General features: G+C 42.6%; 1 protein-coding gene across 1 annotated transcript in view; it reads left to right on the top strand.

The window, feature by feature from the left end:
* Positions 1 to 15,465: 15,465 nt before the first annotated feature.
* The window catches only part of LOC147461106 (uncharacterized), a 34,600-nt gene continuing 24,605 nt past the window's right edge, over positions 15,466 to 25,460 (top strand). Inside the window, exons 1-3 of the mRNA XM_086508730.1 lie at positions 15,466 to 15,914; positions 16,509 to 16,600; positions 16,686 to 16,805. Of these exons, the coding sequence (XP_086364856.1) occupies positions 15,677 to 15,914; positions 16,509 to 16,600; positions 16,686 to 16,805 (450 nt within the window). The 5' untranslated portion in view covers positions 15,466 to 15,676. The remainder of the gene's footprint in view (positions 15,915 to 16,508; positions 16,601 to 16,685; positions 16,806 to 25,460) is intronic.

Raw genomic sequence — 25,460 nt, 5'->3', positions numbered from 1 at the left:
TTGTGGGGTCAAGCCTGTTCATTCTAGAATGAGGTATCCAGATTTTGGAGAATTTCATAATTTAATAGGGTGGCGTGTATCTTCTTGTCCTAGCCTTAAGTTTGAAGCATAATTTTTTTTAATGTACATGTATCATTGAAGGTTCAATTGGATTGTGAAATAGCAAAGAAAGCTCCCTCCAAAAATCTCTCTCCAACAGGGTGTGGAAAGATTTTTCCTTGCAAACACTACTCCAGTGAAAGGATTGAAAAAGTTCCCTTGAAAGCTTCCTCCAAAAGCTCTCTCCATTCCCATCCCCCACATAGATTCATCACTATGTATTGCATCTGTCTTGAGTTTTGGGACACCTAATACCCCCAATAGCTAACAACACACAAAGTTGGAAAAAAAAATCCTTTTTACTAAAATCTAACTCCTTCTAATTTGATATGTATTATGTCCACCATTCCTCAATTTCAATTTGTACATGGCCAATTTGTACCTTAAGACCAAACCTAAGCATACAATACCAATTACTTTTCAAAGAAATTGAGATGGCCATAATGTGGAAGCCAATTTTTTCATTCGTGTAGTTTTTTTGCTTTGTAGTTATGTCTAAAATTTTCATATAAACATGTTTGGATGGGTTTTATGCTTTGTGTGTATCAATATGAAGGTGAATTGCCAAGATGTATCAATGCTTGCTATGTGTCGTGTGTGAGCCACTAAGGCTGCAAACACACAACCTATGTGCAAGGAAGCTCACGGACAAAAACGGTGTGTCACTCGCCTCTGTAAGTTGTCAATGCAAGAATCTTGCACCACCGTGAAGAGGGAGCTTGCTGCCACTACTCACCCTCGCTCGCACACACACACACACACACACACACACACACACTCTCTATCTCTCTCTCATGCTCACACACAACAAGAGTCTACGCGGGAGAGAAGGAGAGCAAGCAGACCATCCATTCAAGAATGAGAAAAAATTTAGGGTTATAGGCCCTTATGTGAGTCATCCCGACCACACTTGGGCACCCACACTTGGCGGACATTTAGTATGCTCTCTCTCTCTCTCTCTCTCTCTCTCTCTCTCTCTCTCTCTCTCTCTCTCTCTCTCTCTCTCGCGCGCGCGCGCGCCTATCATCGGCATGTGTGGAGCCAACAAGCCCAGCCCATAGCTCAATATAATAATGAGGATGACCAAATTTAACATGCCCCCCTTCTTTATGTAAATTCCAACCTCGAAATTTAGGAAGGTGTGTTCAAAAAGTAGGAACTTGGTGGGTCCACTCGTATGGGTCTCGTAGTAAAACATCTTGATGAGAGTAGTAGTGGCCCATGGATGTGCTCTCAATCAAGAAGTTTAAGACTACAAGAGGCTGCATTGGTCGTCTACAAGAGCTCGACTCTTTAACTTCAGTCGAACACTGCAAAATCAACCAAAAATGGCACAATAGTTGTATTCGCATAAGAACCTGGATAATTAAAAATCATATGCAATAAACAAGCACATAGAATGATTGGTAACAAAATATTAAACAATTTGTTCAGTAGTAAACAGTAAAATGAAATATAATCAAACGCATAAGCACCTGTAAAGGTCAACAAATCAAAAGGTCTAGGGTTGCTAATTTAACTATCAATTGGCACACTAAAGATCAACTATTAACGCCATGGACAAGCTTCTCGATTCTCTATGGTCAATTAAGCTATTTAATCGTGAGAGCAAAGTTTTTCATGTCGCAGGGCTGATTAGAGGCTTTACCTAGAAGACCGTATATTTAAGATACAATAAAGGAAATCGCACATGAAATCATCGCCTGAATTGTTCCCTTTGTTTGACCCCCAAAGTGTTTATGATATATGCTTTGTTTCCATCTATAGCCTTGATTGATCTTTTGGGCTCTCTTTTTTTCACATTGATTCAAAGTTTTTTGCCTGGGGCTTTTTGCTTCTCAAGGAAAAGTGCCTACACTGGGAACCTGCAGGGCTCTAGTACCATAGGCAATGCATGTGAGTGAAGTACTAAATCAAGCTGGGATTCTCTTCCTGCTTAAGATTTTACATTGTTGGCACTTTTTTTTTTTTGCATTTTAATTTTGTAACTTTGGGGGGTCATTTTGACATTGTTACCCTCCCAAGATCATCAGAATAGTCAAACTCCCATTATAATATCCTAAGCTAAAGGTCAGGAGGAATTAATTCCACTAGAAAGCATTGACACACTGCACGCCATGATTCATAATATCGGATTAAGAGTCTAAGGTAACCATTGAAAATTAGGAAGCATGTCCTATGGTATTAAGAGAAGATCTCTAACACCCTACCTTGGTCAAACTAGCTTAGCCAAACTTCTTGATTAATAAAACTAGATAAGGGACTATGAAATAAAATTATATTGAATCTAATATATAATACTAAGCAAATCTGTTGAATATGTTGCTACCAATCACGATTAAAGCAGACACACATGGATGTTAGAAAAGACAACAAGCAGCGATAATGGGCAAGAAACACCTGTTTGTGCTGGTCATTGTGCTCGATTCGATGAGTGGACTAGAAAAAGATTACTTGATATTCATAACCCCAGCTATTGCATTGTGTTCCTGTACACATTAGAAAACGCTAGGAAATACCTCTAGGAGGCACATCAGTGGGAAGAGGCACCAACCCTTATTAAACAAAATCAAAACAACATAAAGAGCCCTAACTTATCTATTTGGACCCCCCCATAGGGTCAAGGGAATAGGATATTGTATAGATGGGCTAGCAGCCCTAAGTCTAAACCTCTATCCTCATCATTATCAAGATAAATAAATTCATCCTCATTGAAACCATGTGTCCCATCCGTGAAATCATGTATAGACATGTGAAGTTTAAGGTGTTCAAGGTGAATAATTTGGTTATAGTATATAACTCAAAGTTGGGGCCACATCTTGGTAAGCTTAAGTTACGGTATATTGGACCGTGTTGGATAATTGCGGATTTGGGGCAAGGCACATTCAGATTGTGAGATTATTTTGGGACAGAAGTATTGAAGCTAGTGAATGGCTTTCGTCTCAAATTTTTTACAAAAACTATACCTGGAGAGGGATATTGCAAAGGGAGTCAATTCCGAGGGAGGTTCATATGCCATTGGCAAGGGATATCCTAAAAATATGAGTTAATTCAAATTTTGGGGTGTCAAGTCACGCGATTAACCTCGACATGCGGGAACATCATTTCAAATATCATACGGGGGATATCTTGCATGAGAGAGTGTCAGATCAACACCGCTAGAGAAGCTTAATCACCTAAGAGCACAATTAGCAGCGTTAGAGTCTAAGGTGGCTATAGGAGGTGAGAGTTTGGCAGCAGGAACGTCTTCTCCCATGACAACACCGCGTAAGGTAGAGACAGAAGTGATGGTGAACATGGGCATTTTAGAAGTGCCTATGGCTGCTATGGTGATAGATGTGGACGAAGGGGGTGAAGAACTACAGGGCATCATTGTGGAGTCCCATATTGACACCACTAACCAGAGTACGGCAGCATGGTTGAAGAAAAGAGGGTAGGGGGAGTTCGCAATCAAGCCATGGAAAGCTTGGGAGCGGTAGAGAATGCATCAGAGATTTTGAGTATGTTGCAGCAAGGGAAGGAGATATGTTAGAAGGAGTCAAGATTACCCCTGAGGTAGTGTCCAATGTGTTTGGATTACCTTAGGTGAAGGATGTTGCAATGATGAAGGTGACATACCAAGGTTATGCGCGCGGAGTTTGGAGCACCTACTACCAGGTCAAAGAACTATTATGTGGTTCAGTAGTAGGATTTGCTACGAAGAAGGCACATCAAGTGGTATCTTGACCGAGTATGTTTTGATGGCAAAGAATACTTACATGAGTAAGGATCCTTGTTTACGACGAAAAGAAATGTGCCAGTGGATTGGGCAACCTAGATCTTTCAGAGATTGCATGTCTACAATCATATGGATAAGCATATGAATATGCACATTCAATGGCTAACACCATACTTGTCAGGTTTTTATTCTTATGTTTCAAGTTCTATAGAGAAGGTGCAAAAAATTAGAGGAGAATCTGCTACTGAGAAGAAAAGAAGACTCAATGGGGTCAAAACACCACCGAGCAAAGTCCAAATTTCAGAGATGGAGGATGATCCACCAAATACACAATCCATAGTTCTGGAAATAGATTTTGCCGAGGGAAAGAAGTTGGGTAAGAAAATCAAGTTTTTCAAGAAGAAAATTGAGGTTATTGAAGTTCATGTCCCAGCAGTACATGTTCCAGAGAAGGGGTTCTCTACACCAATGTGGGTAATCACGGATGTAGAGGATGCAATGGGATGTGTGAATTCTATTCAAAAATTTATTTTGAAGCAGAAGAAGGATTTAGAGCTTGTAAGAGACAGAGCATAACAAAATACAAACACATTTAAAACTTTGTAGGTAGAAAATCAACAGTATAGAGACTTGCAGAAGTATGAGGTAGAGTTAGAAGCAGAGATTAAGCAATCAAGATGACCAAGGTGGAGCGATTATTGGAATTTCAAGTGACTTTAGATGAACTAGTACGGTTGGCCGCCTTCGGTGATCTCTCTCTCTCTCTCTCTCTCTCTCTCTCTCTCTCTCTCTCTCTCTCTCTCTCTCTCTCTCTCTCTCTCTCTCTCTCTCTCTCTCTCTCTCTCTCTCTCTCTCTCTCTCTCTCTCTCTCTCGTTCTCCCTCTTTATCGTGTGCATAGGGGCTTCTCTCAGTTTTGGAGTTTAACCTTCATGGCGCAGGTTTTGACAAGTGTGAAGGGCTCCCCCTTCCACCATATCATGTTAGTTTAGATTCAAGGCATGGAAAATGCTGTAGAAATAGATGTAATGCGGATGACTGAGCTGCAGACAATTCGAAAAAGTGCAGACGGATAATACGTTGTTGGAAGATTGAGTGCAAGCATTAAGTGCTCTCGAGAAGGAAGTGCTTGAAGATACTACAGAGATGCAGGGTGTGGTGCTTACTACAAATAAAGTTGAAGAGTTGAAGCATCAATTACAGCAGAAGTCTGAAGATATATGGGGTGAAGTGAAAAAGACATTGAGCAATTGGCTGCAGAAGCCGGTGAAGGATTTGGTTGCGGCTACCTGCTGACTTTCTCTGGCTAACCAACAAAGCCTTTTCCATAAAGGCAGAAGACAAGTTTTTGCTGGAAGCAAAAAAATTGCATGCTCAGAATAAAATTTTGAAGGAACAGGTGATTGCTATGGAAGCAAAACAAGCTGTGCTAGTGGATCAAATAGTGGTTCTAACCACTAAGTCAATGCAAGACAGTGTGGAAGCGGGCAATCCGATTATTCTTGTGGAAAAGAAAACAGAGTCACTGATGGTGAAGACAAGGGAGAGCACTCTACTAATGGGAAGTAGTCCAGTGGAGGCAAGCACTCTGGTTCGACTCAGTGCTTACTGTCCAAATTTGCAAGGGCGAAGTCCTCCCAACACAGTTCTTTGATTATTGGGTCAAATTTTTGAGAAATTTCAAGACACTGGCCAATGCCTATGTATAAGGCATACTTAGCCATTCCCTACTTATTTCCCATTTGTAAGATTAAACTCCACTTTTGCCTATCTTTCTCTTATTATCCAAATGACTTTGGGAGTTTCACATGATCATAAAAGTTATGTTGTTTAGATTTCCTAGATAACCTCTTGTAATCTTGTTCCACGCAAGCAGTGAAGGAGAAGAGTTTCTTGTCTTGTCTCTATGTATGCGGACATTCCGCAGTCTGTCTATTTTCCTGCTTATGTCTACCATAGTTAACAAAGAGAAAGATAGAGAGTAAATTTATATTGGTTCAAGGTATTCACTGTCATTATGAGTAGTGACAAAGATGTGGGGCCGTTCGACGGAGACGCCTATCTTGCAACAAGGATCTTATGTCTTTGTAATCAATGCAATCATGTTGTGTGACGGACAAGGTGCATTTCTTTGTAGCACGTTTTGTGAGTTTGACGAGTTCGGCCCGTCTATTATAGATCAAGTTGTTGCCAATTACAACTCGCTAGACTCTGATGTTGGCCAACAAGCAGATATCCTACAACCTAATAGACGTGTTTGCAGGTGCTTTACTCAAGCAGCATACGTGAGGGTCCAAAATGAAGCTTCTTCAAGCTCAGAGAGTGACCATGTAGAGCACATCCCCAACCAAAAATGTGTTTGAGCCCGAAATTGAAGAAATGATCGAGACGATCATGGATTCAAAAAGGCTCATCTACGATGACATGAAACGTGAGGCCGACACACCCTTGTATGATGGAGCACGAGTGTGTAGATTGAAGGCGCTCTTGGTTCTTTTCAACATGCAGGCAAAGTTTGGATGGAGTGACACTACTGTCACAGAACTTGCAATGTGCAAACTTCAATAAAAAACTATACATGTGTAATGTACCGAATTATGAGAGATGTTATTGTTTTTCTTTGTGTGTAGATTGCGAAAGGAGCACATATTGCCAACTCATAATGTGATGCCAGATTCCAGAGAGGATGTAAGAAAGATCCTGCCAACCCTAGGGATGGATTACAATTCCATTCACACGTCCTAATGATTGCATTCTTTTCAGAGGGGAATATGTGGACATGCAGAAGTATCTGAAATGTGATTCTCAGAGATATTAAACGGAGATCCATGGACAAAAAGTGCCGCAAAAGGTGCTACGACATTTTTGTCCCTGCTGCCTTGCATCAAGCATTTCTTTGAATGCAAGTACATGGCCGCTCTAGCAACATGAAATGAGGAGAACGGATCTTCAGATGGTTTGCTACGGATCCCTGCAGATTGTGCGGTATGGAAACATATTGACGACACGTGGCCGGATTTTGTAAGGGAAGCTCAAAAAGTGCACCTCGTCTTGGCTATGGTTGGAATAGATCCATTTGGTTTGAGGTCGACATCTTACAATGTATGGCCGGTTATCATTGTCAACTACAACATTCCCTTGTGGTGTTGACAACTAAGAAGGGACACCTATTTTTAAGCTTGATTGTGTCGGGGTTGTATAAAGTGAAGAATATGATGTGTATCTTTGTCCACTATTGGAAGAGCTACAACAATTGTGGACATGCATAGAGGTGGTGGATATGAGCCAACATATAGGTCGACACAATGCTTTGATCAGAGGCGTTCTAATGTGGATGATGCATGACTATCCGGGCTAACGGAATGCTCAAGTGAGACTCAAACGCATGTGTCCAAGTTTTGCATCATGTGTATGCATGCAGGGCTGCATTGGGTTTATTGTTGTTTGTATGGGTGTAGGTCTTCAGACTAGCGATTACAACGCATGCGTCACATGTGACCTCAAACAATGCATGTCGGACGCCCTCAATTAAGAAGCAAAACTACAAAGTTCATTGAGCGCATCTTCCAAAGAATCACGCGTTATGAGAGGGTTTCTTGGGAAGAGAACTTTCAAGGATGTTTGCTCGAGCATGGTTAGAGTAGAACGAGATGTGCGAAGACAGTCTACCCCTAGGGATGACAAGATTCTTTCCGTGGTATGAGTTGCCGTATTGGCAAAGACTCAAGATCAATCACTTGATGGATCCAATGCACATATTCAAGAATATGGGTAATCTATGGTGGGACCATCTCATCGGCAAGGAAGTTACATTGGGAGCTAGAACTCACCTTAGGGATGTTGATTGTATGGAGAAATAGTAGCCACAGACAGTAAACGACGGATCGATAAAGCTGTCTAAAGCACCATGGATATTGACAAGACAACAAGAACGCAAAGTGAAAGGGATCATTCAATCCTTGCGTACAACGATAGGCGTAATGCACTCGCTTCGAACATCATTCACAAAGGAAGGGAAGCTTATTGGTTTGAAGTCACACGCTGGCATAATTTAGGTGTCAAGTATGTTTCAAGTGAAATAGGACATAGTAGGATGTGTGTAGTATTATCTATGTGTGGACTTTGATTCCAATGCTAAATCTATTTTGCAATTTATTTTGTCGGGCCCATTGAGGGTTGTTTGCCCCCAGAATCCGCCACACAATCTGCAAACTTGCAAAATTGGTGTGATGGATCTCAGAGAAGGAAATCGATGCAATTCCTATACCATCCGCCACAAAATGCTCTCAAGGTTGTTTGCATGTTTGAGACTCACTTTCTTACTACCATGCTGACCATTCAAGTGCATCTTCTCGTTCACGCATTTGACGAGGTGCAAATAGTAGGCACGGTGCATTCCAGTTGGATGTTCCTTTTAGAATGTTTCATAAAAACACTCAAGGGATATGTACGTCAGAAGGCACGTCTAGAGGATAGCATGGCAGAGGCTTGGCTTGTTTTCCACTAGTGCATTATCCGACGGGTCTTGAGAGCCTACCAACATTCATGAGCTTAAGATGATTACACAATACCTCAAAAATCGCACAATAGCATGGTGAACATTTGATTGAGGAGGAGTGGGAGTACTCACAAGGATGCAGCCTCAAAGTATGCTTATAATTTTAGATCCGTGGCATGTCTTTCTATTGACGACCGCTCATTATCGTGGTTGGTTGTAGTATAAGTCATACACGGTAGCATGGTGTAAAGGTCGGCATTTTAGGGTACAACGGGTCCATAAAAAGCATTTTACACAAGATTGTGGAGTCATGGCAAATTTCAAACAATCAAGTCGACGATGGTCCTCCGATGAAGATCTTGTGGTAGCGGAACTCACTTACTTCGGCACGCTACAATAAATTTTGAGGATAGACTACAAGAGTTTTCATGGACTTGTTCGATGTACAATGGTTCAAGATAAACATGGAGGAACAATGCTATTGTGCGTAGAGGAGAGCTGAGTTTCCTTGAGGTGGACTAAACCAAAATAGGACCGACCTTTGAGACACTTTCGTATCGCCCGAGTATTGTGAACAAGAGTAGACTACAGGAGTTTTCGTGGACTTGTTCGACGTGTAATGGTTCAAGATAAACATGGAGGGCCACAATGCTATTGTGCGTAGAGGAGAGTTGAGTTTCCTTGAGATGGACTCAACCAAAAGTGGACCGACCTTCGAGACACTTTCGTATTACCCGAGCATTGTGAACAAGTAAGTTGGTCAATTTTACCTCATTCGACTTTAGAGGACTTATGTGCCTTGGCCACTCATGTAAGATACGTCACTCTTACAAGTAATATTCCATCCTACAAAGCTGCAGCCAAACTGGTGGTATGCTATAGAGGTAGCACCACGCAGTGCTTGCACGCGTGTACAAGGGCTACAATTTTCCAGTCACCTTGGCATCCGTGGAGAAGACTGGAGAGGAAAACAAACAAGAATCCACGGATGTGGCACCAAACGAGCTCGAAAAGAGGGATGTATGTGAAGGACCTCCTGGATGAAACTCCAAACATTTGCTTAGATGGAGAGCACTATATAGACATAGAGAGTTATGCTGAGTTATGTGAGGAGGAGAGAGAGACCTCTTAAAGTCATAGATACTGTATATGAGAAATTTTGCTCCCTTTTGCCATAGACATTGTATTTGAGCAGTTTTGCCCCCTTTTGTCTCTGTACTAAACTTGTGAAACTTCAAATTGTGAATCAAATTGTCTCAACTTCAAATCGTGAATCAAATTGTTATCATTAACATGCTTTAACTTCAAGTGTGTTTATTTAATGCAGGTATGGATGCAGATGCATTTTACACTTCCTTGGATCTCGAGCAAAGGAGGTGGTACAATGTCCACCACGGTGCTGACACACAGGCGCGTTGTTCCACTCCTTCGGAGTCTCCATATACTTCATAGCGATCAGCGCGCTCCGAGAGCTCGGTGTCGACTAGAGGGACTACACACTCCTTTAGGCACCGACACTCGAGTTGGTGGAGGTGGCGGCTGCTATAGAGGAGGCACCATTGATACTTCCACACCGCCTTGTAGTAGTCAAGGCTCCTTACCTCCCCCTTCTTTGCCCACCCCTACACCGCCACGGCATCGCCCTCTACTTCGACTTTTGTGCGATTATCGGGCATTCTTAGCTACACACCACTAGCTACTCCTCGAGACTCACCCCAATCGACACTCCTCGCTTTGGAGCCCAGACTCCCGTGAAGACACCTACATTTGCGACCGCTATCAAGACACCACTCGAGATCCCTGTCGAGAAGCTTGTCCAGTCGTGAGAGCTTGCCATACTCGATCGATGTCAGTGGCAACTTGATCTTGGATGAGAACAACAAGAAGGTGATTTCATGCATATGCGACCTCTGCTCTCAGGTTTTTCGGCACTACATATTAAATGAATGGTTAGAAGTGCCCAATGAATTGAAAGACAAAGTCGTTAGTATGCTGCATGACGAGTTTCCCGTGGAAAATCAGGAAGAGCACTTCAATGAAGACTTATTGAGGGTGCGGATGCACGAGTACTGCAAGCACAAGTGCTCCAAAGTGCAGAAAGCAATAAAGCATGGGTGGAGCAGGCCAGCTTGGCTGAGTAAAGAAGATCAGAAGATTGTAAAGCGAGAATCCCAACAAGTGAAAGCAACAAAAAGAGGCGGCCAGAGCGTGAGTAGAGGCAGGGGAGCTCCCACCGCTTGGGGAGCGGCAGATGGGCGTCATTTGAGGCAGACTTTGTAAGTATTATTGCATTGCTCTCTAGGTTCAATAGTTTTGGTTATTTGCAATCTTAAATTTCAACATAATGTTTTCTTGGTATGTCATGAATAGTGGTCGATGATTGGAGGTGACCCCACATTGTACGAGAGTGAGTATGCAGACAGAAAGGGCTTAAACACCCTTATGGACATTCTGAGCTGTCAACCCGGCTTGGTAATTACTTAATTTTATTGTATTTTAATAATAAGTTGCTAGATTGTTTTATATGTGTATGTTTATACTTACACAAATTTTTATTGTTCTTCAAAATTTGACAGATATGCCGTTGGGTCGCGATGAGACGCGAGGTTAGCTGATGTCAGACGAGCACTAGCTGGGACTAGCTAGTCTTACTTCTATATAGCATATATTAGGAGATGACGGATATACGTCAATTTTGTAGATTGTGAACAACAATGTAAATTGGTTCTACAGTTTTTGTAGATTGTGAACAACAATGTAATTTGGTTCTACATTACTTTTTTGTAGATTGCGAACAATAATGTAATGTAATTTGGTTCTACAATGCTGTTGTCAATTCTATATTTTTATCAATTGACACTGCTTTTGTCAATTCTATGCTTTTGCATTGTGTTCAATATATATGGCTAATTGGGTGGCAGAGCATTGTTTGTCCTGCCACCAAATTTTTTTATTCTCTAGCGTCGCTATCAACATCGCTATTTAGGGATCTGCAACATCGTTTTATTGGGACCTGCACTATCGCTATAAGCGTCACTATGGGCATTGCTATATAGAGACGATTATAGCGCAGGCCTCGTTGCGACGCTAATAGTGACGTTTTTAGCGACATCGGGGATAAAACTGTCCCCATGCATTTTTGTTGCTAAGACCATCACAAGCCTTGCACCTCTTGTAGTGGAAAGACTCCAAGGTTATGATTTGATTGAAAACAAAGCATTGGTCTAGAGTGATTGTCATTGCTAAAGCTTAGTTAAAGGCTTTACCCATAGTTTTTTTATCATCTATGATTCTACATGATTGTTAGAGGTCGAGGGGACCATACCTTGTAGAACTTATTTTGATTTTAGTAATTTAGTGCTTATTTGGGTTTTTGTTGGAATTCATTTATCTAATTATTTGTGTATTTTGTTACATTTTTCTCACAGCAAGCAACTCGATGCTGATCCCAACTCATCTCGTGAACAAAAATCCCCCTAACATCGCACGACTGCCACTATGAAGTTTCCTAAAAGGCAAGTCCTCTTTTCCTATAGAGGCAAGGATGTTGCACTTGATGTAAATAGTGTGGGCATCACCATACCACTTTTACTGACTAAAGCTTTTGAAAAAGTAATGAAAAGTTCTCTTTCCTGCTACATGGTTTTTGTCAAAGAGTCTAAGAAGGATGCATGTGTTCGTAAACAAGTAGGAAGTGAAACTAAAGAGGATATAGAATTGTCTAATTTTCTAATGTGTTTACAGATGCATTGATCCTAAGGAGCTGCCTCTCATAAGAGGACAAGATGATCATACCTTAGAACTTCTCCCTGGTAGTTCACCTCCTAACAAAGCTCCTTATCAAGTCTCACAGGCTCAACAATAGGATATTATGAGGCAAGTGAATGAGCTTGTGGAAAAAGAGATGGTAAGGCCAAGCTCATCTCCATTTTGTTCACCACTTCTATTAGTACAAAAAAGAGATGTTACTTATAGAACGTGTGTGGATTATCTACACTTAATAGGATAACCATAAAGAATAAATTTCTCATTCCCAAGATAGAGCATCTATTCAATAAGCTACAAGGTTCTATCTACTTTAATAGAATAGATCTCAAAAGTGTTTATCATTAGATAAGGATTGTGTTGAAGATATTCACAAGACGGCCTTTCATGCAACATTTGGCCTATACGAGTCTCTAGTAATCCCTTTTGGGCTTACTAATGTACTAGCCACCTTTGATTGGATGATGAAGAAGATATTTTGGCCTCGTCAAATTCACAGGAGTGTTATTTGATGACATTATCATCTACTCAAAATCTATGGAAGAATATAAGTATCACATTTCAAGTTTTAAGAGATAATAAGCTTTTTATTACTTAAAAGAAAATTGAATTATTCTTAAAAGAGATTCAATATCTAGGTCATATTATCTCCTAAACAAGGATCCAAATGGACCTTGAAAGGCTGGAGGTAATAAAAGTACAGCCTATATCAACAAATCTTCATGAGTTAAGAAGCTTCATAGGCATGTGTGCATAATATAGATGCTTCGTAGAAAAGATTCATTCATAGCAGGGTCATTGCATGATTTGACTAAAAAGTACATTAAATATGTATGGATTGCAAAAGAGAACGAATCTTTTGAAAATCTTAAAGCTAATCTTATCTCTCAAATGTGTTAATATTATCGGGCCTCTCAAAACCTCTTCAAATCCAACGTGATGCATGTGAAGATTGTCTTTGGGCTATGCTGCTTCAAGAACGGCGTGCCATAATATATGAAAGTAGGAAATTGAATGACCAAGAAAAGAATCTAGGCACATATGAAAAAGAGCTATTAGCTTTATTGCATGCTCTTTCACATAGACCAAAGGTGAATGTTATATCAATAGCAGCTCACAATAATCTATCTTCTATGATAGATGAGTATGCTACATATCCAAACTTCAAAGAATGTTATCTATTGTGCTAGGAATCCAAGCAAAGTGATTGTATGAAAGTTCGTCATCGTCTTCTTCTCTACTATTCTATCTATGCTAAGAGCTTGCTCATGGAGTAAGCGCATATGAGATACTACTTCTTTGCTTAAAAATACTTCTTTCCACCCTCATCTACCTCCATTCTCGCAGTTCTTTCTCCCCACTAGGGTGTTCAGGGCTTGGGGAGGAGGGTTACACCATGGAATCATGAAGCTCATCATCTTCTTGGTTCGAGGAAAACTCCACAAGAGCACAAGCTTGTATTATAATCAAAGCTCTCATTGAGAGAATTATAATACAAAGTCCTTTGGAGGGGAGACCGATTCCAAGCAAATCCGGGTCCTCAATGAGTTGTCAATCTTTATTGTGTTATGTTCTTTAAGTTATGTGCATGATTGGATGTTCTTACATGTGTAAATGGTGCAATGAAATCCGCAGGACACAATTTGTACTTCTCCTCTAAGGAATCCTCTTAAAGGGAAGCTCACATATTCATAATTTAAATCCACTGTGTTTGTAAGAAAATATTAAATTCTCTAACAACCTACACCATTGGATTATCTAATGCTAGATATCATATGCTCACAGATAAACTCTCTATTTATAGACTCTCTCTTTATTCTTGTAATACTTTTGGAATTGATAAATGGGCTCATATGGGTTCATTGAAGGACCCTGTGTGAAGGACTAGCCTTTGATCCCATCTAGTGTCAACATCTTCTCCTCTCTTCTCTTCCCTCTTGTGGTATGTGTACTAGATGAATCACAATGTTTACCTAACATTTTTTCTTTGCTTTATTTATAGGCAAAAGGACAACTATGACTCACCCCATAAATTTGGTTGATGATTGATCACCTTATTCTAGGTCCTTGTATACCATCATCTCATCAATGATAAAAGTTTCAACAACATTTTATTTGTAATTTATCTATTTTGTTATTTGGTTATCATAAAGTACGTGTATTTTTTTAAGGTGTATATTGGAATGTTTGACCAAATCCATTTTGTTCTCACGAGTCTCTACCATTGGCATTCACGTCCTACATGGTGACTCTCTTAGACCATGTCAATAGGCCACTAACTGTAGGCCTACCCTTTCATAAAAATGATATCCCACTAGGGTATCCCATCACATTGGAAGGCGTAGAACTTATTTCATCAGACCTTAGATGACCATAGATAAAAAGTCCTATGTATATGACTTCTACCTTATTAAAGATGATAAAAAAAGAAATTTGATTCCCAGAACAGTTCTTGACCATGACCTCACCACTACTTGTACGACAAATCAATCCAAAAGATATTTAGTGAAATACAAAAATCACCCTTTGAAAGAACGCAAGTGGATATCAAAAGCATCACCGAGTTCAAACTACCACCACTTGATCCGTGCTTATCACGCACATAAAATCATAGATTTTTCGGTTTAGGCAGCATGCCCATTGGTGTAAATTCATATGTTTAGGCAACACCAATTACTAAACCATTCCACCAATGGTTGACCATCACGATCGTTAGTTTGGTTTTGGTAACAATTGAAGATGATTGTCTTTTAACTTCAAGATATGTAATGAAAATGGATATTTAAATAATTGTTTATCATTTATTTGGAATTGATTTCACATTGATGCAATGAGGGTTGATACGACTATTATGATCACTTGGTATGGTGGTGTTGTTTAGCAGATCAGTAAGTGGCTAGGTGCATTATATGTTAGTAGTGATGGCTTCAACACTAGGTTGTGTATGCATATTGGTGTGCACCAATTATTATCAGAGCAAAGATATAACTGTTGGTGATTTTCATGAGGACATTTTCATGCAACAACAAGAGGGTTTTGCTAAGAAATCAAGAGCTTGCATTGGATAAGTGGGACTACTCAAATAGTCCAAGATAGAGGGATAATGATATATAGCACACATCCATTACCATTGGAAAATGCACAAGGGTTGGCAAGTCTTAGTGGGATATGACATTGGCTTGGAGAGATGGTTTCACATGCTGGCATAGTGAGAAAGGAGAAAGTACGATAGATTATTTGACTGGATCGCCAAGCTTGATACCAAAATAGATGGTGGTTTGAGATTTTAAGTAGTATAACTGGTCACTGGCCTAGCAGTGCTATCCCAAAAGTCACCGTAGCATGTGAACAGACAACGATTAGGGGTGGGTTCAAAGGTCACTTCACGTCTATAGAATGGTGCGGCTGGGAGGAGCATCAACAACTTGTGATCGACCCTTCAATCAGAAACCTTCACTGAAAACCCAAAGAAACAAGCTTGCTGTCGGGCATTTTAGCAGCAGCCATCAGCACCGACCCAGAAAGGAGAGGGTTGATGAGATCTGCGTGCCTTGCAACCTCGATCATCCTGGGTATTTAGCGAGACGCGAGGGAGAGCATGGAGTTGAGAAGCGGCACTATCGTGCCTACCTCTGGCCAAAGCGGGTCTGTGAATGGCCCGAGCAGGCACTTAACCGATGAAGAAGCGGCTCTGTTTCACCAGGGTGTTGGCCTGGTCCTTACCCACTGGACCGCGTTGCAGCTTGCCATCCACAATGAGTGGGGTGGCCCGTCCTCAAACCTCAAGGCTCAGCAGCTCCACAACGACATCTTTCAGTGGATGCTGCAATCCAAAGGTATCCCTTGCACTTTTTTTTTTGCTATGAATACATCTGGCTTGTAGTCACTTCCAATCAAGTTTTTGGTCATGCATATAATCATTCTGTAAAAACTTATGGGTAACTGCACAAAGGTTGGCTGATTACCCTTTAAATGATGTGGTTGGGCAAGAGCAGACGTGGCCTGTATAGTGTCGAGCAAGAACCACACATAGAGCAACTACACTCAACCCGACCCCATCCCCATTCTCCCTTTCCATAGCAACACCCAACAAAAATAACCAAAAACATAAATTGACCACCATTTCTTATGCCTAGATGTTTTTCATGCTGCTTTTGTTGAAGGGTGTGCACAGATGACAACAGGCCATCTAGAAAATATATTCAATCAGTTGGTCGTTTTCATGATATAATTGCTTTTTCAAGGAAACTTGTTTGTATCATGGGTACAAAGACTGTCTAAAACAAAGTTTCATTTTCCTAGAAATTTCTTTTATTGTGCAATTATTATTTGATTTATGAAAATTGTGGATAGCTTACAGATCTTTGATGAAAATAGGCAGTTTCTTATGGCTAACAATCTCCTATATGTTATGATGCTATCTGATACAGCACCGCGGTACATCGATGAGCTTGAGGATTTACTAGATGAGAATCTGCTACAGCAATTCAACACTGAGACAGAAGATGGAAGTTTAGAAGAGGTGAGACTTCTTGTTAAGAGAACCATTGTGGAAAACTGTTATTAGTTTGCGTGAACTTAGGACTCATTGATGAGGCTTTTAACAGGTTGCAGAAAAGCTGATGTCCATGTATGAGGAGTGCTTGGACGGCAATTTTGATATGATTAAGGAGCTTATGTCAGCTAACAGCTCAGTCGCTTCTCAATCCACTCTTAAAAGTCAGCAGGTACTTTGCACCTGTGTGATACCTTCAGTGTTATCCCTGTGTTTAGGAGGGCTTCACTATTGGGGTATGTTATTTGAAAATGAAAGAAATATCAAGTTATGACACCCCAGGGCTTGGGCTTTATGTTGTAAGGGGAGAATGTGTTCATTTAATTTTTGGATGTTTGAACTGTGGGCTTTGACTGAGTTGTGACTGTGGACAGTATTAGTCAAATATGAGGGAGGGGTCTTAATGGTGTGTTTCTATTGCGACTCTAATTGACCATCTCCCTCAGTGAAAAAAAACACTAGGCTGAATATGGAGGTCTACAGAGCAGCGGCAGAGCTTTCACATGTTATTTTAAGCAAAAGGTCATATTGACTTAAATGGTCGCTTCTGGCTTTGCTTCTCTTGTGGTCCACAACCCATTGGCACTACCTGCAGCTTTTCCAAGTGGGGCTTCCATTTGGCAAAGGTGTCCCCCATTATTTTTACATCAGGTAAAGTGTCACTTGTATCTGAGTCCATCCTCAGCATAAGTACACATTGCACATTAGTAATCATTAGTCTGTCATTTGCTGCCATATCATTGTGCACTTGTCAACCATAGTATGCGAAATGTTTCTCCTTGCTTTGAAGTGAGTCAAAAACGTTGTGGTAAGCTTTGACTCTCCTAGTAGATTTGTTATGGCGGTTCAGATTAGAGAGAGCTAAAATGCTGGCTCTGACCTGCAATGCACAAAATGGATACAACTTGGGTGGGCAACCCCCCCCCCCCCCCCCCCCCCCCCCCCCTCCCCCCTCTCCCCCTCTCCCTATAAAGGGGAATAACCAGATTGCCCTAAAATCCCCACGACCAAGAAAATAAGGGTGAAAACTGGGAAGAAAAAGAAATTGGGTGTAGATGGAGAACAAGTGGCATAGGGCTCTAGGAAAAAATAACCTAGAACTCACCTCTAGAGACAGTAGCTCCCAAATGGATGGGGGCCTTCACGCGACTGGAGGTCCTCATCGCAATTCGAACTTGCTCAGAGATTGTACCCTCCATGTTCTTCGAGATCCAGGGCGAGGGTCGACTACACAGAGTCTCAGTAGAGGCTCCACAGGTTGTAGAGTGTTGTTTTCAGAGGATCCGAGTAGTGGTGTTAGGTGCAACGGAATGAATGTTTGAACTTTGCTCAAGATGAGTGCTCCGAATTGTGCTCAAGGTTCCTTTTACTTACGGAAGGGAGAGCCTTCCCTTCCTTTAGTGAGAGAGTGCAATGGACACAAACAAAGTGAATGGACACTGTGAATGAAAGTGCATGAGATTGAATCTGGGTATATCCTGGATTCATCTAGGTATATTTTTTAGTCGTATAGCGGACATGCAGACCTCACATTGTGAAGTTTTCGTCCGAGTTACGAGCAATTGATATTGTGCTAATTCTTTCTATCTTTTGTGGTGCGTATGCCCTATCAACTACCTTTTCTTTTGTGCTAATTTTTCCAATTTAACGCTTCTCTTAGTGCTAGGCTTCATTATGGCTGAGTCTGCCCTTGATCTCCGGAGTCATGACAGAAACTCAGCACGCTGAACTTTGTGTTGATGTATGCTCATGTGTGTGTGCGTGTGGTGTGTGTTGTGTTTGGGAGCATATGTTTGTACCTAGTTCTACACCCACTATTGGGCATTGGCGACGTTAGTGGGGATGTCGTGGTATTTAGTCAATACTATGCATGATGGAGCTGATGGTTATATTGTCTCGTGGGTGACTACCATGAGTCTATACCTTGCACTTTTCTTCAAGGGTGAATCTGGGTATATCCTGGATTCATGTAGGTATATTTTTTAGTCGTATAGCGGACATGCAGACCTCACATTGTGAAGTTTTCGTCCAAGTTACGACCAGTTGATATTGTGCTAATTCTTTCTATCTTTTGTGGTGCGTATGCCCTATCAACTACCTTTTCTTTTGTGCTAATTTTTCCAATTTAACGCTTCTCTTAGTGCTAGGCTTCATTATGGCTGAGTCTGCCCTTGATCTCCGGAGTCATGAAAGAAACTCAGCACGTTGAACTTTGTGTTGATGTATGCTCATGTGTGTGTGCGTGTGGTGTGTGTTGTGTTTGGGAGCATATGTTTGTACCTAGTTCTACACCCACTATTGGGCACTGACGACGTTAGTGGGGATGTCGGGTATTTAGTCAATACTATGCATGATGGAGCTGATGGTTATATTGTCTCGTGGGTGACTACCATGAGTCTATACCTTGCACTTTCCTTCAAGGGTGAATTTGGGTATATCATGGATTCATCTAGGTATATAAGAGAATACGACACCAGACGTTGTAAAACCCTCCTCCAAAGGCCCCACTCTATGTGGCGAGAGCGGTCTACTATTGATTGCACAAATCTCTACAATACTTAGACTTGTCGACGATGATGAGGACGACGACGAGACGGGCTAAAATCTGAAAACGCTAGGGCTGAAAATCTGCAAATCTATCGCCGGTTGTTCTGCAAATGCAAAACGCTAGGCTGATCTCATGTTCTGCTGTTGCCGGAATCTGCAAGTGCAAATCGCTGGCTGATCTGGTCTAAAAACGCTAGGGCTTGGGGTTCTGCTGAGAAGTTGCCTGTTGAGCGAGTGCTCCTGCTGCCTCGTCTGCCATTTAATGCTAGTCTAGGTTTTCTTATATACAAACTTACTCAATTTGCCCTACCTACTTTCCAACAAAAGTCACTTAAAAATAATAAGTGAAAAATAGGGAAAATAGGTTAAATGCACTGGAAAATTCCCCTGAAGGATCCTGATGGATTTTGATGGGAATGCTTATGATCATGCTGTATGCAACCGGAGGATATGCATCAACACTAAGTGTCTGGACATTCATAGTCTGCAAACAGACTCACAAAAGTGCTAGATCACTTCTAAATCTAGACTGACTTGACGGAACTGAACCCTGGTCTTGCTGTAGCTTGTCCACGGACACATAGGGTTGGATGTGTCACGTGACATCCCCTCATTTTCAAAGTGAGGTACCGGTACCGATCTGTATGGCGTCGAGGGAGACTGCTAATAGCATCCGGAATCGTGGAAGGGACTCTTCGCCGGCCCACTCTGATGCCTGGGTCGTGCGATACTTGAACTTCATAAAGGTCTGCAAAGCTTGCTTCTTTGGGCCGCGCCGAAAGCGACACAAAGTCTTCTGAGTTTCCTTCAATGCTTCAACTTCGTCGAGAGTCATTCTTCTTTCTTCTTCAAGAATCTCCATGGCTGAAAATTCCTGAAACCATTTCCAACACAAAACCATGAATATACCTATTTCATGTAAAGTGAGTGGAAAAACTCTTGTCTTCCTCAAAGACTGTGCATGCAATGTAGATGAACAAATAGACGGAGTGCCAAATCGTTCACCACACACACGCAAACAATGAGATCGAATCTTGTCTTGCTGATCTAAAGCAATCAACTGTGGCAATTCACAATGGAAATGCCCATGCTTGGTGCTCATATTTTCATGTGCTCTTTCTACAACTGTGTCATGCCAAGGAAGAGACATGGAATGTGACTTCCTTGAATGCATACTTTTCAGCTTTTCATGAACAATCCGCATACATTCGTGCTCATTCATGAGTGAAACGTGCTCAACATACAATATGTCATACCTAGTAAAAGGGATCACATAAAGACGCTGACGAAAATACAGGAAACGATCACGAATGAAACACTCGTACAATGCGTGCGTATGAATCATGCGAACACATAATACTTCCTGTGAGGGCTCTTTGGACCTAGGCTCGAGAGCCAAGATCGGTTCTTCCTGAAGGGGTTCTTTGGACCGAGGCTCGAGAGCCAAGATGGATCCTTCGTGATTGATTGAATTTGCAACGAGGTTAGCTTCAATAGAAAAAGCATCAACTAACACATCATCCTTCTTGTGAACAATCACATCTTCTTCATGCAACTCATCATGCTGGTGAGAAATCACATCTTGATCATGCAAATCACCATGCTTGTGAGAAATCACATCTTGATCATGCAAATCATCATGCTTATCATTGTCATTCAAATCATCATGCAAATCATGTGTGTCTTGCTTTGGAGAAGAAGAGACTGAGAGAGTCTCCTTTTCCTGAATCTCTTGCATTTGTGCCTGAACTTGAGAAAAGAGTTGCAAGAATTCTTTCATGTGTTGATCGCTCTTCTCTTGTCGTGCTTTGGTCTCGCGGTCATATTCTGCTTGTCTTGCTTTGTTCTCGCGATGTATGACTGCCACTCTTTTTGTGTATTGACGCTCTATGGCTGCCATCTTTTCTTCGTGTGCACGCTCTATTTCTGCTTTTCGGTCTAACTTCTTGTCCATAAACAACTGCGGCAACTCCTTCATAGGAGTTAGTGCAATCCTTGACGTAGATGGGGAAGGGGGATGGTCGGAAAAACCTCTTGGTGGGGAAAATTCTTCTTCGCCTCTCTCATGCTCATCACCTCCAAGCGAAGTATCCATTCCGCTTCGAGTGATGACCATCCACTGAAGTCGTGGGTTCTTGTGGTCTTGGGTTCTTAAGTTCACGAGGAACTTGGGTTCTTGAGTTCTTGAGGGTCTTGAGGTTCTTGAGTTCTTGAGGGTCTTGAGGGTCTTGAGGTTCTTGAGTTCTTCTTTCGCTTGCAATCTGTGATAGAGAAGGATCTTCTCTTCACCCGGGTTCTGCTCTTTTCTGCAGGCGCACCCCTTGGCGGCCTTGCGCTCACACCAAGGTTGCTTTTTCCCATCTCACGTCGATTGGCCGGCCGCTAAGTGCACGGTCCGCTCTCAATGAATGAAAAGAGGCACAAGGGGAGGCTGGACAAGCCCTTCTTTCTTGGGATTCCTATCACTCTTCAAAAACACGATTAGGAATCGACACGCCCAAGAGGACTTGGGTTACGTGCGACCGCAACAAGCAAAAAAAAATTCTGTGGTTCTTTCCTTGAGTGATACAGAACACTGCCAAAGCTCTGATACCAATGTTAGGTGCAGCGGAATGCATGTTTGAACTTTGCTCAAGATGAGTGCTCTGAACTGTGCTCAAGGTTCCTTTTACTTACGGAAGGGAGAGCCTTCCGTTCCTTTAGTGAGAGAGTGCAATGGACACAAACAAAGTGAATGGACACTGTGAATGAAAGTGCATGAGACTGAGAGATAGAGAAGAGAATACGACACCAGAGACGTTGTAAAACCCTCCTCCAAAGGCCCCACTCTCTGTGGCGAGAGCGGTCTACTATTGATTGCACAAATCTCTACAATGCTTAGACTTGTCGACAATGATGAGGACGACGACGAGACGGGCTAAAATCTGAAAACGCTAAGGGCTGAAATCTGCAAATCTTGTATCTGCTGAATTCTGACTCTATGTCGATGACGACGATGCGACGACGACGCGCTGAAAACGCAGATGCTGAAATCTGTGTTTTCCGGGCTGAAATTGTAAACTTCGCGGAAACTGACCGTGCGGCGAGGAACTGCTGCGGGAAGGTGAGATCTGCGAGGTTCGGGACTTGATCTGTGGTGTCCAAGGGCTGAAAACTGAAAACCCTGAGGTTTCTTGATGTTCCGTCGTGGTGAATTTACAAAACGTTGGGTTATGATGCAGATGCAAAAACGCTACGGCTGCAATCTGCAAATCTGTCGCCGGTTGTTCTGCAAATGCAAAACGCTAGGCTGATCTGATGTTCTGCTGTCGTCGGAACCTGCAAGTGCAAATCGCTGGCTGATCTGGTCCAAAAACGCTAGGGCTTGGGGTTCTACTGAGAAGTTGCCTGTTGAGCGAGTGCTCCTATTGCCTCTTCTGCCAATTAGTGCTAGTCTAGGTTTGCTTATATACAAACTTACTCAATTTGCCCTACCTACTTTCCAACAAAAGTCACTTAAAAATAATAAGTGAAAAATGTTAAAAATAGGGAAAATAGGTTAAATGCACTGGAAAATTCCCCTGAAGGATTCTGATGGGAATGCTTATGATCATGCTATGTGCGACCAGAGAATATGCATCTACACTAAGTGTCTGGACATGCACGGTCTGCAAATAGACTCACAAAAGTGCCAGATCACTTCTAAATCTAGACTGACTTGACGGAATTGAACCCTGGTCATGCTGTAGCTTGTCCACGGACACATAGGGTTGGATGTGTCACGTGACAAGTAGGCATCTGCGGGAGGACTTGTGTCATTGATCTTGACCCAACAGCTCTGGAGATAGGGCCATTGGAGGCTTTGGGCTTGGGAGAGCTGCCCACTGGCACAAGTGCAGTAGGATCCTTGAGAGTGGTTTTGGAGGGACCCTTGCTCTTCACCCGACCATCCAGGGGTCTCTTTCTTTCAGTACATTGTTCGACTAGGACGTCACGTACTTGCGGCACGGAGAGAGGCTCGTGCTATAGCACTTCATTGGCAGGAGGAGGGTGTCACAATTGAATTCTTGTTAGCCTTTTGGGCAAGGTTGTGGGACTCCAAACAGCTGCGGCGAGTCACTTTGTTCCAGTGGCTAGTTGCACATAGAGCTACAGCAATGGGGAGCTAACTAGTACATAGTGGCCTTTCGGCAGCTTGCGCAGCTTGTGACCATCCTTCGGAGAGTCAGCGTCACTGTTTGTGGGACTGCCCTATGGCACAACAAGTTTGGCTCCGGGTCCTTCGGCTGATGCCAACTCTTTCCATAGCGTGGCAGTACACTTGGGGGCCAGCTGCTTGGTCCACCCTCACGGGCCTTGCACTACAGTTTGAGCTATCCTCCACTAGCAAGATGATAATGATACAAGGGGGTCGACCTACGCTCCAGCCTGCTTGTCACAAATGGGTGATGTGGCATGGCCCCGGGACATACTCATACAGTGGGACAACAGACTCAGACACCTCGAATCTGGCCAGCAGCGGACACGTGGTAACTGTACGGCAATCTCGGAGATTGCGTCGGATTTCATGTTGACAGTACTGACGTGGCCTGCCGTACGGATTTCCGCTTTTTACGCTGACAGTGTACGGAAAATTGCTTTTACGCTGGCTGTTTTTATGCTGGCAGATTTAGTAAGGCTTTTGGGGATTAATTGCTTTATTTTGAAAAGCTTAAAAGCTTTTGATTTTGGGTCTCTGCTTTTGGGCATCCCTTGTAACCTATAAATTAGTGGGTAGGGCCTCACTTCTCAGAGCATCTGGACGCAGAGTCTGAGAGTGAGAACCCTCCCACTCTCTTGTACTTTGAACACATATTAACACAAAAAGAAATACCGAAAGGGGGCGTGAAACGAATGCGGAGATAGGATTTCCCGGCCACACGGACTGCCTACAGATGCGTGTCGGACGAACCTCCCGCCATCGTGCTGGGGCCAGCGTCTGAGGACGTAGGCGTGCACGTGTAAGACCGGACGTCCCATACCACCCGGCCTCACCTCCTCGAGGTGACCTCGTGCACTCCTAGCCTCGCGGGCTAACCACTGGCACTCTGCCAGTGGGGGTCGATAACTGTAAATGAGGCCTTGGCCTCCCTTTTATAATAATGGCCGGCTACACTGGCCGTGTTCACACTACGTCCGCTCGGACACTGGACGTCCATCCCGACGGCATCTGGGCTAGATCCCCTCTCCTGTGAGCGGGACATAACATACTTCCCCCCTTAAGAACCATTGATGTCCTCATCAATGAAGTGGGGGTATTGAGCCTTCACACTACGTCCGCTCGGACACTGGACGCCCATCCCAACGGCATCTGGGCTAGATCCCCTCTCCTGTGAGCGGGACATAACATACTTCCCCCCTTAAGAACCATTGATGTCCTCATCAATGAAGTGGGGGTATTAAGCCTTCAAAGCTCTAACAGGTTCCCAAGTAGCAAACCTTTCAGATTGACCCTTCCATTTAATTAAGTATTCGTCATAAGCCTTTTGGCGAGAATGACGGGTACGATGATCCAAAACTGCTTCTGGTTCTCGAGGAATATACTCAGTTTGCATATCTTGCTATACATTTTCCTCGATAGGCACGACAATATCAGCTTCGCCCAATTTCACTTTAAGGCGGCTGACATGAAACACTGGATGTACACTAACATCCGAAGGAAGAGCCAGTTTGTAGGCAACTTGGCCAATTTTCTTTGTGATAAAAAACGGACCACAATATCTAGCTGAAAGCTTATAATGCTTTCCTGTTCGCATAGTCTTGGACTCCTTGGGTATCTTCAGATAAACCCATTGTCCCACATCTAGAGTCCTTGGAGACCTCTTTTGATTAGTGTAACAGACTTGGACACTCCAAGTCAAGAATCAATCGCGACAGCACCAAATAACCACTTCAAACAATTCACAGATCACACTAGATTTGCACTGGCCCGGCGGAGTTCCGTTCCTAGAGATATTGGCCCCAAAGACTGGCGCCCCTTTCGGTATTTCTTTTTGTATTAATCAATTCAAAGGACAAGAGAGTGGCTCGGGATTCACTCTCGGACTCTGCGTCCATATGCTCTGAGAAGTGAGGCCTTCAACACTAATTTAAAGGTTACAAGGGATGCCCAAAAGCAGAGCCCCAAAAGCTTCAAAATCAAAAGCTCTGAAAGCAAAAGCTCTTTCCCTCTCTCACAGAGAGTTTCTGAAAGCAAAAGCAAATCTCTCTCTCTCTCTCTCTCTCTCTCTCTCTCTCTCTCTCTCTCTCTCTCTCTCTCTCT

The sequence above is a fragment of the Adiantum capillus-veneris genome, chromosome 3 (genome assembly GCF_014529385.1).
Source record: "Adiantum capillus-veneris isolate H3 chromosome 3, ASM1452938v2, whole genome shotgun sequence".
Lineage (NCBI taxonomy): Eukaryota > Viridiplantae > Streptophyta > Polypodiopsida > Polypodiales > Pteridaceae > Adiantum > Adiantum capillus-veneris.
This window is presented reverse-complemented; position numbering and strand designations above follow the sequence as displayed.